Genomic DNA, 16,927 nt, shown 5'->3' with positions numbered 1-16,927 from the left:
ATTACATCCAATAAATATCCTTTGGAAAATTGATTTTTCTTGTTTTCTTCAAAATTTTACAACAGAAATTCAAATGTAAGAAAGCAATATTGATGAAATAAATCTACCATATGGTATAATTTAATAATTATTTTATGTGCTTTTATTATTTGTCAGCCATTCTGTGTCAGTATATCACATTTCATTTTCTAAAACTTGGAATGAGTCAAATTGATAATGTTTTTTTATGTGGACTAAAGAGACTTATGCATCACCGTATTCTAAATGAATTTGTATGTCACAACAAGGTACAAATAGCTGGAAGAATTTATATCAGTATGAAGTTTTTAGAATGATTAAGAACTTAAAAAACAGGGTTGGAAAATAATACTTCTACCATATAAACACCTTTTAGGTGTTTCTGCCCAGTTTTCCTTCATAGTCAGATGCTTTGGGAGCTGGTCCTGTTGGGGGAGCCCCTCGTGGTCATGGCACCGTCACCATCAGAGTCGTCAGAGACTGTATTGGCACTTGTGAAGTGAGTATATTTGGTTCCTGATGGTGATAGTTGCAGCATTTTTCCATCTGTGTTATGTTTGCACACTCATTGTACTGATCCAGACAACACCTCTCTTATAAGAAGGGTGCTCATTATAGCCCCGTTTCATGGATGAGATAAGTAATTCATGCTCTAGGAGGGCTGGAACCATGGGGGGTTTTTTTGCTTTGATTGATTGAACAAGAAACATTCATTCACTTATGCAAAGTTGGTACCTGACAACTTTGCATGAATGGTCAGTGTCTAGTAAAAGACATGTAACTAGGGAATGGTAATGCCAGAATTTCAACCCATCTTCTGCCCCAAGTCCTGTGTTCTTTCAATACTCCATTCCATATTATTATGTATTTCCATTTGTCTTTCTGATTTCCTGAAATAAGTTTGCTGTTTACTGAAATAAGTAATCCCATGTGGGTATACTGTGTGTTATTGATGTTTTATAGTTATTGAGTAGGGCCTTTAATTTCTGTGTCCTTTGTTTAAAATGTTCTTCTTTCCTCCACAGCTGTATTTCTCCATTAAAGTACTTCAGTGACTTCCGACCTTACTTCACTATTCATGATAGCGAATTCAAAGAATATACTACTCGTACTCAAGCCCCGTGAGTAAACAAAATAATTTTTATTGACCAAGTATTTCCTATATAACCAAATTATGTAAAATTAAATTTTGAACTCATTGGCATCTTGATTTTGTAAAGGAAGGTTTGAGGAACTGCTTGTAATACTTCTACATGTCAAGGGTCAAACTTGTTTTCTTTTCAATGATTTTATTTATTAGTGGAGGATGTATTGTCATCAATAGCCATCTGATTATACTTTGAATTCTGTTTTCTTGCCTTCTGTTATCTCTTGTTGCTCTATAACTTCCTTTTCCTTCTTCTTCGTTGAATTGGCATGGAAACATCAAAATTCTTCCCACTATATTAAAGGGAAAAAATTATCTTACCCTTTCCCCCTTAGCTCCTGCTCTATTGCTTACCTTCTTTTCATAGTGAAATTTCTAGAATAACAACAACAACAAGAAATCTCCACATACTGTCTCTACTTCTTGGCTTTCTGGTTACTTCTCAGTCCATTGCAGGTTGATTTCTTTTTTATTTTTCAAGTTTATGTATTTACTTTGAGAGAGAGTGCACATGCTTGTGTGAGTGGGAGAGGGACAGAGAGAGAGGGAGAGAGAAAGAATCCCAAGCAGGCTCTGTGCTGTCAGTGTGGAGCCAAACGTGGGGCTCGATCTCACAATTGTGAGATTATGACTTGAGCCAATACCAGGAGTCAGACACTTAACTGACTGAGCCACCCAGGCACCCACAGGTTGATTTCTCCACTTCCACTGAAGTCAGAGTCATCAAGACCCTCTCACTGCCCAACCCTGTGCGCACATTATTGTCCTATTTTCCCTGCCTTCTCTTTCTTAATAACATTTAAGCTGTTGAACTTGAAAGCATTTTAATCTTTGACACCACTCTCACCTGTCTGCCTGGTGGTGCATCTCAGTCCCCTGTGCAGATGTCTCTGTCTCTGCCAGCATGTTAAGTGTTGGTGTTCTCCAGCACTGTGTTCTGGGATCTGATTTCACACTGATGATTCTTTCTGAGCTATCTTATCTCTACCCACAGACTCTGTTAACACCTGTATACCAATGACTGAAATTTATCTGCCTAGCCCAGATCTTTGCAAGGTGCAGACCTATATGTCCAGGGTTTTGTTGTTGTTTTTTATCACTTTACCACCTAGGTATATTAATGGCAACTGAAACTTAACATGTACAAACTGAATTCTTTCTGTCTTCTTGTTTTCTTCCCTAAACCCATGCTCCTTCCTATTTTCATGAATGGTAAAATTGTCATAAATTTCTCCTTCTTTATATGCCCCACATCAAATTTTACCAAATTCTGTCAATTTAACACCATAAAATATCTCTCATAATAACATTTGTTATCTTCTTCCAAAAGTCTATTCTCAGCCTAACTGTCTCCAGTCTTTGTCATGTCTGCTGTTGCTTTTCCTAAATCTCTTACTGTCTTTGTAGGACACCTTCCAGATTTCCTAGAGTGATCTTCCTACATTTTCATTCATGTGGCATCCTTCCGCTTGGTTCTCTATTAGCTTTTGTTTGCCTACAAGATTTCTAAACTTCTTAGCATATTAACTTGGTACTTAATAATCTGGCCAGCATCCAGCCATCTACCTTCATTTCTAACTCACTCATCATTCTTGCTTTGTGCTGTAGAAATACTGAGCTATTTGTAGTTCTTCAGGCACTCCACCATCTCATTTCATTGCTTTGCACATATTAGTTATTCTCCTGCATCACCTTTACCTCCCTTATCCATTTGGGAAAGAACTTCTGTGCATCTTTCATATCTTTGTGCAAATGTCATCTCTTTAGTGAAGCTGTCTTTTAATCCTCTTGATAGATACAGTTTCTCCTTTGTAATTATTGTATGTTTGATACCCCCATCACCATTTTCTAATCTGTGGCATTGTGATTGGGTATGCATACGTTTCTTCCTGTATGCTTTTAGGAAGACCATGTCTTTCCATCTTTACTTGTCTAGTAGGGCTAAACATGGTGCCTGGCATCTAGTTGTTATGTAATGCATGGAGTGAAGGAAAAGATAATCTGTTGTTCAATCTAAAGAAATTATAAACTATTCTTCACTGATGGAGCATTTGTCTTTTTCTCACTTTGTTTCTGTTTTGTTTTTATGTAGGCCCTCAGTCATATTAGGAGTAACCAACCCTTTTTTTGCAAAAACACTCCAGCATTGGCCACACATTATTCGAATAGGAGACCTTAAACCTGCAGGTAAAGTATAAACTCAGTGTTCTGTTTTTACTATGTAATGTGGCTAAGCAGGATAATTTCTTCCTCTTTGTTTATAAACTCTTGATTACTTTTTAGTTATGTTTATGGTAACCTTTTTGGAGGCAGACTGCATAAAGGCCTTAAGAGAAGAGCGTAGTAACTTCCCACTAAAATTATGTAACCCATCATGTTCTCCTATTAACAAATGTACTTCTAGTGTTATAAACGTGGAATGAATTATAACAAAATGAAATCTTAAAAATTTGAGCTACTTTTTGTATACATATAAACCCAATTAAATGGGGATTTCCAATACTGTTTGAATAAAACCTTGTAGAAGCTTGAATTATTCAACTTGGCACAAAATTCTCTGCTAGGTTTCAAAACCAGTATTATACAATTTCTGTGGCACTGGTACTAATTAAGGAAGTGGTCAAAGGTGCCTTCCTTGAGGAAAAGATATATAGTATTTTGCTAATGGTAACAATTTAGTAACTGTATTTCTTTTATTATTATTATTTTTTAAAGGAACAGTGTTAATTTATTGGAAGGGTGTAAGCTGGACCTACATTGCCAATGTTGAGTTGATAGTAGAGAGCTGGGTCTCTCTTTTTTTTTTTTTAAGGTTTATTTTTTTTTTTTACTTTCTATAATTTATTTATTTATTATAATTTACATCCAAGTTAGTTAGCACATGGTGCAACAATAATTTCAGGAGTAGATTCCTTAATGCCCCTTGCCCATTTAGCCCATCCTCCTCCCACAACCCCTCCAGTAACCCTCTGTTCTCTATATTTAAGAGTCTCTTATGTTTTGTCCCTCTCCCTGTTTTTAATTATTTTTGCTTCCCTTCCCTTATGTTCATCTGTTTTGTCTCTTAAAGTCCTCAGATGAGTGAAGTCATATGATGTCTTTCTCTGACTAATTTCACTTGGCATAATACCGTCTAGTTCCATCCACATAGCTGTGAATGGCAAGATTTCATTCTTTTTGATTGCCAAGTAATACTCCATTGTGTATATATACCATATCTTCTTTATCCATTCTTCCATCGATGGACATGTGGGCTCTTTCCATACTTTGGCTATTGTTGACTGCACTGCTATAAACATTGGAGTACATGTGCCCCTTCGAAACAGTATACCTGTATCCCTTGGATAAATACCTAGTAGTGAAGTTGCTGGGTCGTAGGGTAGTTCTATTTTTAATTTTTTGAGGGAACTCCATACTGTTTTCCAGAGTGGCTGCACCAGTTTGCATTCCTACCAGCAGTGCCAAAGAGATCCTCTGTCTCCGCATCCTCACCAACATCTGTTGTTGCCTGAGTTGTTAATGTTAGCCATTCTGACAGGTGTGAGGTGGTATCTCATTGTGGTTTTGATTTGTATTTCCCTGGTGATGAGTGATGCTGAGCATTTTTTCATGTGTCGGTTGGCCATCTGAATGTCTTCCTTGGAGAAGTGTCTATTCATGTCTTTTGCCCATTTCTTCACTGGATTATTTGTTATTTGCGTGTTGAGTTTGATAAGTTCTTCATAGATTTTGGGTACTAACCCTTTATCTGATATGTCGTTTGCAAATATCTTCTCCCATTCCGTTGGTTGCCTTTTAGTTTTGCTGATTGTTTCCTTCGCTGTGCAGAAGCTTTTTATTTTGATGAGGTCCCAATAGTTCATTTTTGCTTTTGTTTCCCTTGCCTCCGGAGATGTGTTGAGTAAGAAGTTGCTGCGGCCGAGGTCAAAGAGGTTTTTGCCTGCTTTCTCCTTGAGGATTTTGATGGCTTCCTGTCTTACATTGAGGTCTTTCATCCACTTTGAGCTTATTTTTGTGTATGGTGTAAGAAAGTGGTCCAGGTTCACTTTTTTCTGCATGTCGCTGTCCTGTTTTCCCAGCACCATTTGCTGAAGAGACTGTCTTTATTCCATTGGATATTCTTCCTGGTTTGTCAAAGATTAGTTGGCCATACCTTTGTGGGTCCATTTCTGGGTTCTCTGTTCTGTTCCATTGATCTGAGTGTCTGTTTTTGTGCCAGTACCATACTGTCTTGATGATTAAATCTTTGTAATATATCCTGAAGTCCAGGATTGTGATCCTCCAGCTTTGGTTTTCTTTTTCAAGATTGCTTTGGCTGTTCGAGGTCTTTTCTGGTTCCATACAAATTTTAGGATTGTTTGTTCTAGCTCTGTGAAGAATGCTGGTGTTATCTTAATAGGTATTACATTGAATATGTAGATTGCTTCGGGTAGTATTGACATTTTAACATTTGTTCTTCCTATCCAGGAGTATGGAATATTTTTCCATTTTTTTGTGTCCTCTTCAATTTCTTTCATAAGCTTTCTATAAGCTTTCATAAGCTTTCATAAGTTTTCAGTGTATACATTTTTCACCTCTTTGGTTAGATTTATTCCTAGATATTTTATGGTTTTGTAAATTTTTTTTTTTTTCCAACGTTTTTTATTTATTTTTGGGACAGAGAGAGACAGAGCATGAATGGGGGAGGGGCAGAGAGAGAGGGAGACACAGAATCGGAAACAGGCTCCAGGCTCCGAGCCATCAGCCCAGAGCCTGACGCGGGGCTCGAACTCACAGACCGCGAGATCGTGACCTGGCTGAAGTCGGACGCTTAACCGACTGCGCCACCCAGGCGCCCCTATATTTTATGGTTTTGGATGCAATTGTAAAGGGGATCAATTCCTTGATTTCTCTTTCTGTCGCTTCATTATTGGTGTATAGGAATGCAACTGATTTCTGTGCATTGATTTTATAGCCTGTGACTTTGCTGAATTCATGGATCAGTTCTAGCATTTTTTGGTGGAATCTTTTGGGTTTTCCATATAGAGTATCATATCATCTGCAAAGAGTGAAAGTTTGACCTCCTCCTGGCTGATATGGATGCCTTTTATTTCTTTGTGTTGTCTAATTGCTGAAGCTAAGACTTCCAATAATATGTTGAATACCAGTGGCAAGAGTGGATATCCCCTGTCTTGTTCCCGACCTCAGGGAGAAAGCCTGAAAATATTTTTAAATAATGTTATGATGTGTTACTTTTAAAGACTTCTTTTAGTATACACAGGTGTGGGTTTTTTTTTTAATTTTTTAAGTTTATGTATTTATTTTGAGAGAGAGAGAGCAAGAGAGAGCAGAGAGGGCCAGAGAGAAAGGAGAGAGAAAGAATCTCAAGCAGGCTCTGCACTGTCAGCATGGAGCCCGACACAGGGCTCTGATCCCACTAACTGTGAGATCATGACCTGAGCAGAGATCAAGAGTCGGCCGCTTAACCCACTGAGCCACCGGGTGCCCCTACACAGGTATATTTGAACTATTGTTTAATAATATTATTTTATGAACTGTGCCTTTGGGGATATACCTAAATCTAAATAGATATGTTAGACTCAAGCAATAACAGTTCAAATCATACTATTTACAAATATTAGTCTTATACTGAAATCCTTAGAAGCCTTAAGAAATAGAGGAAAGAGTAAATAGCTTTACCTTGGCAGTCAGATCTTAGGGTTCTTAGGCAGAACAGACTATTTAAGCCTCAAATTCTTTGTTTGCTGAGAGATTAAACAGTTCCTGACTCATGGCACTCTGTAAATGTCATAGTCACCTGCCATTTCATTGGTGTCCTCTCTGATTTAATGATAATTTAGAACACAGCAGTCACCAGAGTCTTAACTTTGAGAAGATACAGAGTTTTTTAAAATCTTAATTTAATATTGATATTTATTTTCATGGTTTTGTCCTATTAATCTAGACTATTTGATTAACTGTAATATTGTTGACTACTGTTTATTGTCTTTTTCCAATGAAAAAGTCTCTTTGTTGGGGCTTTAAGTAGAGGAACTTTTGCATAAAATCATTGGTAAAGTAGTGTGAATTGATAATGCCTGTTTAACTTTTTAAGACACTGCCAAACTGTTTTCCAAAGTGGCCCACCATTTTACATTAAGAAAATTTTTTTTAAGTTTATTTATTTGTTTTTAAGTTCCAGTTAATGTTCAGTGTACTATTAGTTTTGGGTGTACAATATAGTGATTCAGCACCAACACCTGGTGCTCATCACAAGTTTACTCTTTAATCCCCACCACCTATTTCACTCATTCCCCAACCCACCTCCTCTCTCGTACCATCGGTATGTTCTCTATAGTTAAGAGTCCATTTGTTGGTTTGCCTCTCTCTCTTTTTTCCCTGTGCTCATTTGTTTTGTTTCTTAAAGTCCACATATGAATGAAATCATATGGTATTTGTCTTTCTCTGACTGACTTATTTCGCTTAGCACAGTACTCTCTACCCACAGCGTGGGCCTTGAACCCACAACCCCAAGATCAAGAGTCACAGACTCTTCTAAGCCAGCCAGGTGCCCCTCATTTTACATTCTCACCAACAGTGTATGAGGGTTCCTATTTCTTCATCTCCGTCCCAGGAGTTGATACTGTCTTTTTTAATATAACCATTTAGTGGGTTTGAAATGGTGGTTTTCATTTGCTTTGCCCTCATGAATAATTGATGTTGAGCATCTTTTTATTTTTTTTAATTTTTTTTAAGTTTATTTATTTTGAGAAAGAGACAGCACGAGTGGGGTAGGGAGAGAGAGAGGGAGAGTAAATTCCAAGCAGGCTCTACATCACTAGCACAGGGCCCCACATGAGGTTCATAGTTCAATGAACTATGAGATCACGACCTGGCCCAAGAACAAGAGTCAGATGCTTAACTGACTAAGCCACCCAGTCGCGCTGAGCATCTTTTCATCTACTTATTAGTCGTTCATATATCTTCTTGGATGAAATGTTGATTTAAATCTTTTGCCAATTTTTCATTAGGTTACTTGTCTTATTTAGTTGTAGAGATCTTTATGTATTTTGGACACAAGTCTGGTTTTAGATATATGATTTACAGATATTTTATCACAGTATTTGGCTTCTTTTTTTTTTGTTTTCTTAATGGTATCTTTGAAGTGTGAAAGTGTTTTTCCCCACAAGTTTTATTGAGATATAATTGACAAACAGCACTGTGTAAGTTTAGGGTTTATAGCATAATGACTTGACTTACATATATTGTCAAATGATTACCACAATAAGTTTAGTTAATATCTATCACTTCATACAGATACCAGAAAAAAAGGAAAACAATGTTGTTTTTTGTAATGAGAACTCTTGGGATTTACCCTCTTAACAATTTTCAAATATACTATACAACAGTGTTAATGAGCGTCATCATGTTATGCACTGAATCCCCAATACTTAATTTATCTTATAAGTAGAAGTTTCTACCTTTTGACCACTTTCATCCATTTCTCCTACTCCTAACCTCTGATAACCATAAACATGTGTTAATTTTGGTGAAGTCTAGCCTATCAGTTTTTTTCTTTTATGGATTGACCTTTTGATGTTGTGTCTAAGAACTCATTGCCCAACCCAAGGTCACAAAGATTTTCTATGTTTTTTTCTAAAAGTTTTATTATGTTACCACCTACATTTAAGTCTATGAACCACTTTAGTTATTCTTTGTGTATGATATGGGTTAAGAGTCCAAAATAATCTTTTGTGCATGTTGACAACTCATTTGCTCTAGCACTATTTATTAAAGACTGTCTTTTTTCTATTGAATTGCCTTGGTACCTTTGTGGAAAATCAACACTAATACAGTGTCTTGATTACTGTAGGGTTTTTTTTTTTTTATGTTTATTTATTTTGAGAGCAAGCATATGCAAGTGTGCATGAGTCGGGCAGAGAGAGAAGGAGAGAGAAGGAAAGAGAGAATCCCAAGCAGGCTCTGTGCTGTCAGAGGCCCAATGCAGGGCTCTATCCCACGAACCGTGAGGTCATGACCTGAGCTGAAATCAAGAGTTGGATGCTTAACCAACTGAGCACCCAGTTGCCCCTACTGTAGTTTTATAGCAGGTTTTGATATCAGGAAGTATAAGTCTTTTTTTGTTTGTTTAAAGTTTATTTATTTATTTATTTATTTTGAGAGAGAGAGTTGGATGCTTAACCAACGTAACCACCCAGGCGCCCCTCTAATTTTGTTCTTATCCAAAGTTGTTTTGGCTATTCTTTGGTCTTTTGCATTTCTATATAATTTTAGGATCACTTTGTCAGTTTCTGCGGACAGCTAGCTGGGATTTTGATAGGGATTATGTTAATATGCAGTTAGTTTGGGGTTTTTTGTGTGTCTTCCAATCCAGGACTTGGGACATCTCTCCATTGTTTAGGTCTTCTTTAATTTTTCTCACAGCAAGGTTTTGTAGTTTTCAACATATAGGTCTAATTATGATGTTAGATGTAGTTTTTCATAGATGTCATTCATTAGATTGACAAGTGCCTTTCTATTCCTAGTTTGTTGAGAATGGTTATCATGAATTGGTGTTAAATTTTGTTAAATGCTTTTCCTGTATCTATGGAGATTGTCATGTGGTTTTTGTTCATTATTAATATGGCATATTAATTGCATTTTCGATGTTAAACCAACCTTAACATTCCTTGGACAAAGCCCATTTGGTTATGGTATATAGTCCTTTTTTCTGTTGATAGATTTGATTTGTTTACATTTTTGTTGAGGATTTTTACATCTATAGTCTTGAGGGATAGCAGTCTGTAGTTTTCTTTTCTTGTGATATCTTGCCAGCTAATATTCTTGCTACTCTGAGAATCCTCTTCAGGCAAGTGAAATCACCATTTTTTTTAATTAAAAAAATTTTTTTTAATGTTTGTTTTTGAGACAGAGAGAGCCAGTAAGGGAGGGGCAGAGAGAGAGGGAGGGAGACGAAGATCCAAAGCAGGCTCTGTGCTGAGAGCAGAGAGCCTGATGCAAGGAAGGGTCAAACTCACAAACCGTGAGATCATGACATGAGCCGAGGTCAGATGCTTTAACCGACTGAGTCACCCTGGCGCCCCTCAAGTTAACCATTTAAAAGCAAGACCTAGGACCAGGGTGCCTGGGTGGCTCAGTTGGTTAAGCATCCCACGTCAGCTCAGGTCACAATCTCACAGATTGTGAGTTCAAGCCCCACATTGGGCTCTGTGCCCTCAGCCAAGAGCCTGGAACCTGCTTCTGATTCTGTCTCCCTCTCTCTCTACGCCACCCCCCCTTCTCTCTCTCTCAAAACTAAATAAACATTAAAAAAAATTGGGCACCTGGGTGGCTCAGTTGGTTAAGTATCCGACTTTGGATCAGTTCATGATCTCACAGTTCGTGAGTTCAAGCCCCACATCGGGCTCTATGCTGACAGCTCAGAGCCTGGAGCCTGCTTCAGATTCTGTGTCTCCCTCTCTGTCTCTGCCCCTCCCCTGCTCATGCTCTGTTTCTGTCAAAAATAAGTAAACATTTAAAAAAAATTTTTTTAAACATATCAACTTCTAAAAAAACTAAAATAAATAAAAATAAAAGTAAGACCTAGGACCAAGGTAGGGGAGGGGACAATTCTTGAATTTATTTTTCAAAGTGGGGATGAGGGCAGGTATGGAATATTAGACTTTATTTTAAGCAGCGTACTTTAGAGAAGAGCTGATGTATTCTTTCTCATTATTTCTATCATGAGCTTATTTGGACCACTTCATCAGGTATCATTTTTTCTGTAGAAAGTGATGGCAGTGTGTGGAAACATATGCTTTATAGATCCTTAGTGGTCAGTGAGGAGTGAATGCTAGAGGTTGTCAGTGTCCTCAGTTTGGTCCTTGTTCAATTAGTAGAGAAAATATGTTGTGGACAAAGACACCAGAGGTAGTTCAATGATTTGGGTCAAGACTTTAGTGTCTGACTGTTTCTGGGACTCATAGGTCTTATATGAGCACAAGTCTTTTCTGTTTTTTTATTTTTATTTTTATATTTTTTAATGTTTATTTATTTGAGCCCCGACACGGGGCTCAAACCCACAGACCACAAGATCATGACCTGAACCAAAGTCAAACGCTTAACTGAGCCACCCAGGCGCCCCAGTATAGAAGCACAAGTCTTAACAGAAGTGCAAAATTTCATTACGTTTAGAGTGTTTATGATACTTTCCCCCACTTACCCTAAAAGTTGTTTTTGTGGGTAAAATAAACATAACATAAAATTTACCATCGTAACTATTTTTAAGTATGTAATTCATTTAAAAATAATATAGTGGCATTAAGTATATTCATACTGTGCAGCCATTGCCACTGTCCATTTCCAGAACTTCTTCATAATCTCAGACAGAAGGATTTGGATTTAGTTCACCCAAATCCAAAATCTGTTAAACAATAACTCCCCAGTTAACGCATCCCCCAACCCCTGGTAACTTCTATTCTAATTACTGTTTCTGTGAAGTTGACTTTTGCCCTTTGGTGTCTGACCTATTTCACTGTTTCAGGGTTCATTTATGTTGTAGTGTGCATAAGAATTGCATTCCTTTTTTAAAAAAAAAAAAGTAAAATGAATATAACATGAAATTTACCATCTTAACCATTTTTTAAGTATATAGTCTAGTGGCATTAAGTACATTCGCATTGTTGAACTATAGTCACCACCATATACTCAAATGCCCTTTTTATCTTGTAAAGTTGAAACTCTATACCCATTAAACAATAATTTGCCATCCACTTCTCTCTCTGCCACCATGCCCCAGCCTTTAGTAACTTTGTGTCGATAAGAATTTGACTACTCAGGTATTGTAGCATGTGTCAGAATTTACTTCTTTAAGACCAAATAATATTCCATTGTGTATATATACATACCACATTTTATTTATCCATTTATCTGTCAGTGGACACTTAGGTTACTTCTACTTTTGAGTTATTGCAAACAATACTTCTATGAACATAGATGTACAAATATCTCTTTGAGTCTCTACTTTTAACTTCGTTTGAGTATAAACACAAAGTGGGTTTGTTAGACCATGTAGTCATGTGTGTTTAATTTTTTTGAGAAACTGCCTTTTTTTTTTTTTTTTTACTTTCCGTTCTCACCAATAATGCACAAAGATGTCAATTTCACCACATCCTTGCCAACACTTGTTATTTTTTGATGGTAGCCATCCTAATGGGAGTGAGGTGGTATCTTATTGTGGTTCTGATTTGCATTTCCCTAGTGATTAGTAATGTTGAGCACCTTTTCATGCGTTTACCAGCTAACCGTATATCTTCCTTGGAGAATTATCTTTTCAAGTTCTTAGCCTGATTTTTAATCAGGTTGCTGTGTTGTTGTTGAGTTGTAGTTCTTTATATATTCTGGATACCAATCCGTTATCAGATAAATGCTTTTTAAATGTTTTCTCCTTTCTGTGATTTGCCTTGTCATTCTTTCATTTATAGTGTCCTTTGATGCACAAAAGTTTTAAATTTTGATGGAGTCCAGTTTATCTGTATGTTCTTTTATTGCCCTTGCTTTTGGTATCATATTCATGAAAATCCATTTATCTTTTAATTTATGAGTGTTGGGTATATATATTGGGGCATTTTTCTGCTCATTGATATGAAGACCAGGACCACTGCATATGCTGCACAAGTTATGAAACACACTATCTGAAAGGGTCAGTAAAACTGCAGAAAAACTTTTCTTTTGCAGGGAAGGCACAGCAAAACTGAGACAGCTTTACCAGAAACATACATTTAGTTTTAACCCTATAGAGGGATCATTCCTCCTGATGCAAAAGGATTATTTCTTCTGGTTTATACCTAGTTTTAGTTCACCTAAATCCTGTCAAATAGAGAAACGTAATGTTAAGGTGGTGGTACTTTACAAATATTCCTCAAAGAGAAAGTAATTCTATTAGTGTATATTGGATCAGGTTATAAACTGATGATTTCTAAGCAGACATTAGGTGTGGTTAAAGATTCTCATGCCAATATACAGAGGTGCAGCATTGATGACTATTACTTTAATAATGTTAAACCCCTCTCTAATGTGCATTGTACATAACAGATACTGAATAAGTATTTTTAATTAAATATTTGTGGGGCGCCTGGGTGGCTCAGTCGGTTGAGCGTCTGACTTTGGCTCAGGTCATGATCTCGCGGTCTGTGAGTCTGAGCCCCGCGTCGGGCTCTGTGCTGACAGCTCATAGCCTGGAGCCTGCTTTGGGTTCTGTATCTCTCTCTCTCTGCCCCTCCCCAGCTCATGCTCTGTCTCTCTCTCTCTCTCTGTCAAAAATAAAAAAAAACTTTAAAAATAAATAAATAAATGTCTGTAATTATAGGACTTTAATTCATTTTCAGACACTTTTTTTTCCCCAAAGCCATCTGACAAATATCCATTAAAAAAATTTTTTTTTTTTTTTGTAAAGGCAATGTATCTTCATGATGAATGTTCTTTTCATCTATTACATACTACAGTGTAAGAATTATGGTGGCTAGGGTTAGAGATCAGTATGCATCTTACACCTGATGAGGTCCAATGAATCAGAGGGGAATCGTGTGAGTGAAGATTGCTGCATGGGTTTATTTTTGTCTTTTACCTTTTTAAAAAAATGGATAAGGATGCTACTACCTATCTTCATTATTAGCCGGAATGTACTGAATATAAAGAATGTACAAAACCTGATGCTGAACTTTTCTCCCCCTCTGATACTCAGTTCTTTTTGCACAGTGAGTTTCAGGAAATAATATGTTAATAAATAGTGTTGGTGGATAGAGGAATTGCAAGTACTTTGTGAATTAGAGCAGAAAGAAACAGAAAATAAGTACAGAAATACTTAGACTTAGTCAAACCATTGTGGTTTTATACATGCTATTATTCTTTGGGTTCTTGGGGTCAGAGGCAGATAAATGACTTGAAAGTAGTTATCTGTATAGTTAAATAGTATTCTGCACTTATTACGGGGAAAAAAGTTTTACAGATCTTGTGGTAAGAAGCTACTCTGAACTCTGGAAAGCACAACCACAAGATTCAAGATGAGAGACATTCTCATAAGAATTAGTACATGGGAATAGATAAAATATGTTGACAAAGTAAAAACTATGGGCTAATGAATCAAAAATATTCTGGAAACCTGGGCGTTTCTGGACAGTGCTGTTCTCTCAGGCTGTCCCCATAGCCTCTTGTTTTACCTCCTCCACGGAGCTCCAGTAGCTCCCTCTCTTTTCTTTCCTTGCTGCACGTGTCTTGCTTCAGGTTCTGTTTCTACCCAGGAGCAGTACTCCACAATGCTTCTATTTTATCCTATAGGCTTTTCTCTTCCACCTCAAACTCCTTTGTGCAACACAGCAGCCCTGCTCAGGAGTTCTGTCCATCTGTGGCTCAGATCTGCAGTGTGGCTTACATTATCACCACCTGGTGTCAGGGAGTATGTTAAGTGCAGATTTGATCCTGTCAGCTCATTGTCCCTAACCACCATCCCCCGCGCCCATGCTTTCAATCTCTCAGTCACCTTAGATGTCAGACATCTTTATAGTTCCTCTTGATCTGACCTTTGAATACCTCTCTAGCTTTATCTCTTGCCCTTCTTAGCATACTCTCCATTCCTACCTTTGTAGTGTAGTGGATAAGAGTGATGGCTCAGGGGGTTAGACTGCTTTATTTCATATCCCGGTTCAAGCATGTTATCTGTGTGTCCTTGGACAAGTTGTTCCTCTAGAGCTAACAACCTGTCTAAATGGGACATTGACCAATGAGGGTGGATAATGGCAATAAAGAGCCAGTGTTGGTGGCCTACCAAGTTTGTTTTATCCATGCCTTAGTTTTTTCATCTGTGAAATGGTCATGATAAAATATACTTCTTTGTGAAGGTTAAATGCAATCATTCGTACAGTATTCAGAGCCCAGGACTGGCACAGATAAGATTGAGTAAATGGTGGCTATTACTATCCTTACCATATGTATAACTCTTTATAAAGGCAACATGCTCTTTATGCTTCTGGACTTAACTCTACCTAAAAAAGTCTTTTTCCCTTGGATAACTTTTTATTTCTCTTATAAGACTGCTTACATATCACTTCCTTTAGGAAACCTCGATAATTTTTTTGCTCCTGTTTGGCCAAAACACTCTTTTGTGTTTCCATAGTATCTTGTTCATAATTTTATCCAAGTGTATATCCTTTCGTATTGTCATGTGTGTCGATTTATCTTACTTTGCCATTAGATTGTGAATATTTGATGCCAGGAACTAGTTGTTTTATTTTTTATTTCCAGTATCTTGCGTTTACTGACATTTACTGAATCAATGAAAAAAAATTAGCCTGTGTATCCATGATATTGACTTCTATAACAAGGGTCTGTTTAAAGTTATTATTGGGACAATTGATAAAATTAGAGTATCACCTTTATCATACTGCAGCTTTTCTGTAAAATTGAAATCATTTCAAAGTAGAGAGTTTATAGAATACCTGTTTTACCACAGTACGTGGTCTTAAAATTCTTTAATGATATAAGATTACAAGCGCAAATGCTCTGTGTTCCTGTAATTTCAACCCCAGAGATAACTTTAGATAGCAGTTTGATGTACATAACAATGTAAACAAAAATATTGTGTCAATTTAGAGCCTTGAATTAGGTAATCTCTAGGTTGTCTTTCAGTTTTTAGGTCTTACTGTTAGGCAGAGAGGAGGACAGAGAAAGGAAAAGAAAAAGTCTGATAAGTCTAGTGTGCTGTTGATGCTTCTAAGTACTTAACTTGAGGCATTTTTCTGCTGATGAGAGAGTTATTTAGATTGCAGCTTCCCTTGACCCCAAAACCAGAACCACAGCATATGCTGTGCAAGTTGTCACAGCAGTCCTGCTCAGGAGTCCTGTCCATCTGTGCCTCAGACCTGTGGTTGTGGCATACACTGTCACCACTTGGTGGCAGTGTAAGTTTCTACAGTGCAAAAACAATTTGGGGAGGTGTCTGAAAAACACTTTTGAATACTATATCTGCATACTAAGGAGTTCCTTATAATTCCATTTACTCTTCAAGGGGTATTTTATTAATATTTGCCACATAGATTTTCAATTTCATGTATTTGGCACAAAGATTTTAAATTATAAGTTGAGTGACAAAAGGAAAAATTTTGAGTAATGATAGATATTAATGAAAGATCAAATACCCATTTTATGTAATTTACACACATTGTTTCTGTAATACTATAATAATCCCACATTCCCTTTATCCAGTTTTAAAGTACCAGGAATAAACTCTTCAATACTATTTGATATTAACAATACTTCATGGGGCGCCTGGGTGGCTCAGTCAGTTGAGTGAGCATCTGACTCTTGATTTCGACTCAGGTCATGATTCTGGGGTCATGAGATCAAGCCCTGTGTTGGGCTCTGTGCTGAGCTTGGAGCCTCCTTAAGGTTCTCTCTTTCTTTCCCTCTGCCCCTCTCCTCTGCTTGCTAACTCTCTTAAAAATAAATAAATAATAAAATAAAACTCTAAAGAATGCTTTAGCTACAAGATCCCTAAGTAATAAAAAGACAATTCTTAATCTGATAAAATTCCAGTTTTATAATGTGTAAAACTTGAATAGTGTAAGAATCTTTATGATGTTTCCTTCAGGTGAAATTCCTAAGCAGGTTAAAGTGAAAAAATTGAAGAACCTAAAGACTCTGGATTCTAAACCTGGTATTAATTTTTATTTTTTTTAAATTATTTTTAAATATATACTTAAATGAGTACCTGGGTCTTACTGTTCACCT

At 36.9% G+C, this 16,927-nt stretch overlaps 1 protein-coding gene across 3 annotated transcripts in view; it reads left to right on the top strand.

The window, feature by feature from the left end:
* The window catches only part of DENND6A (DENN domain containing 6A), a 64,910-nt gene that overhangs the window by 40,717 nt on the left and 7,266 nt on the right, over window positions 1-16,927 (top strand). For all 3 annotated transcript variants that reach the window (XM_049640803.1, XM_049640802.1, XM_049640804.1), the window contains 4 exons: window positions 395-517; window positions 1,044-1,139; window positions 3,258-3,352; window positions 16,788-16,853. In XM_049640803.1, coding sequence (XP_049496760.1) covers window positions 395-517; window positions 1,044-1,139; window positions 3,258-3,352; window positions 16,788-16,853 — 380 coding nt within the window. The remainder of the gene's footprint in view (window positions 1-394; window positions 518-1,043; window positions 1,140-3,257; window positions 3,353-16,787; window positions 16,854-16,927) is intronic.

This window comes from Panthera uncia, chromosome A2, assembly GCF_023721935.1.
Source record: "Panthera uncia isolate 11264 chromosome A2, Puncia_PCG_1.0, whole genome shotgun sequence".
NCBI lineage: Eukaryota > Metazoa > Chordata > Mammalia > Carnivora > Felidae > Panthera > Panthera uncia.
The sequence above is the reverse complement of the archived record's forward strand: the minus strand, read 5'-3'. Positions and strand labels throughout refer to the sequence as shown.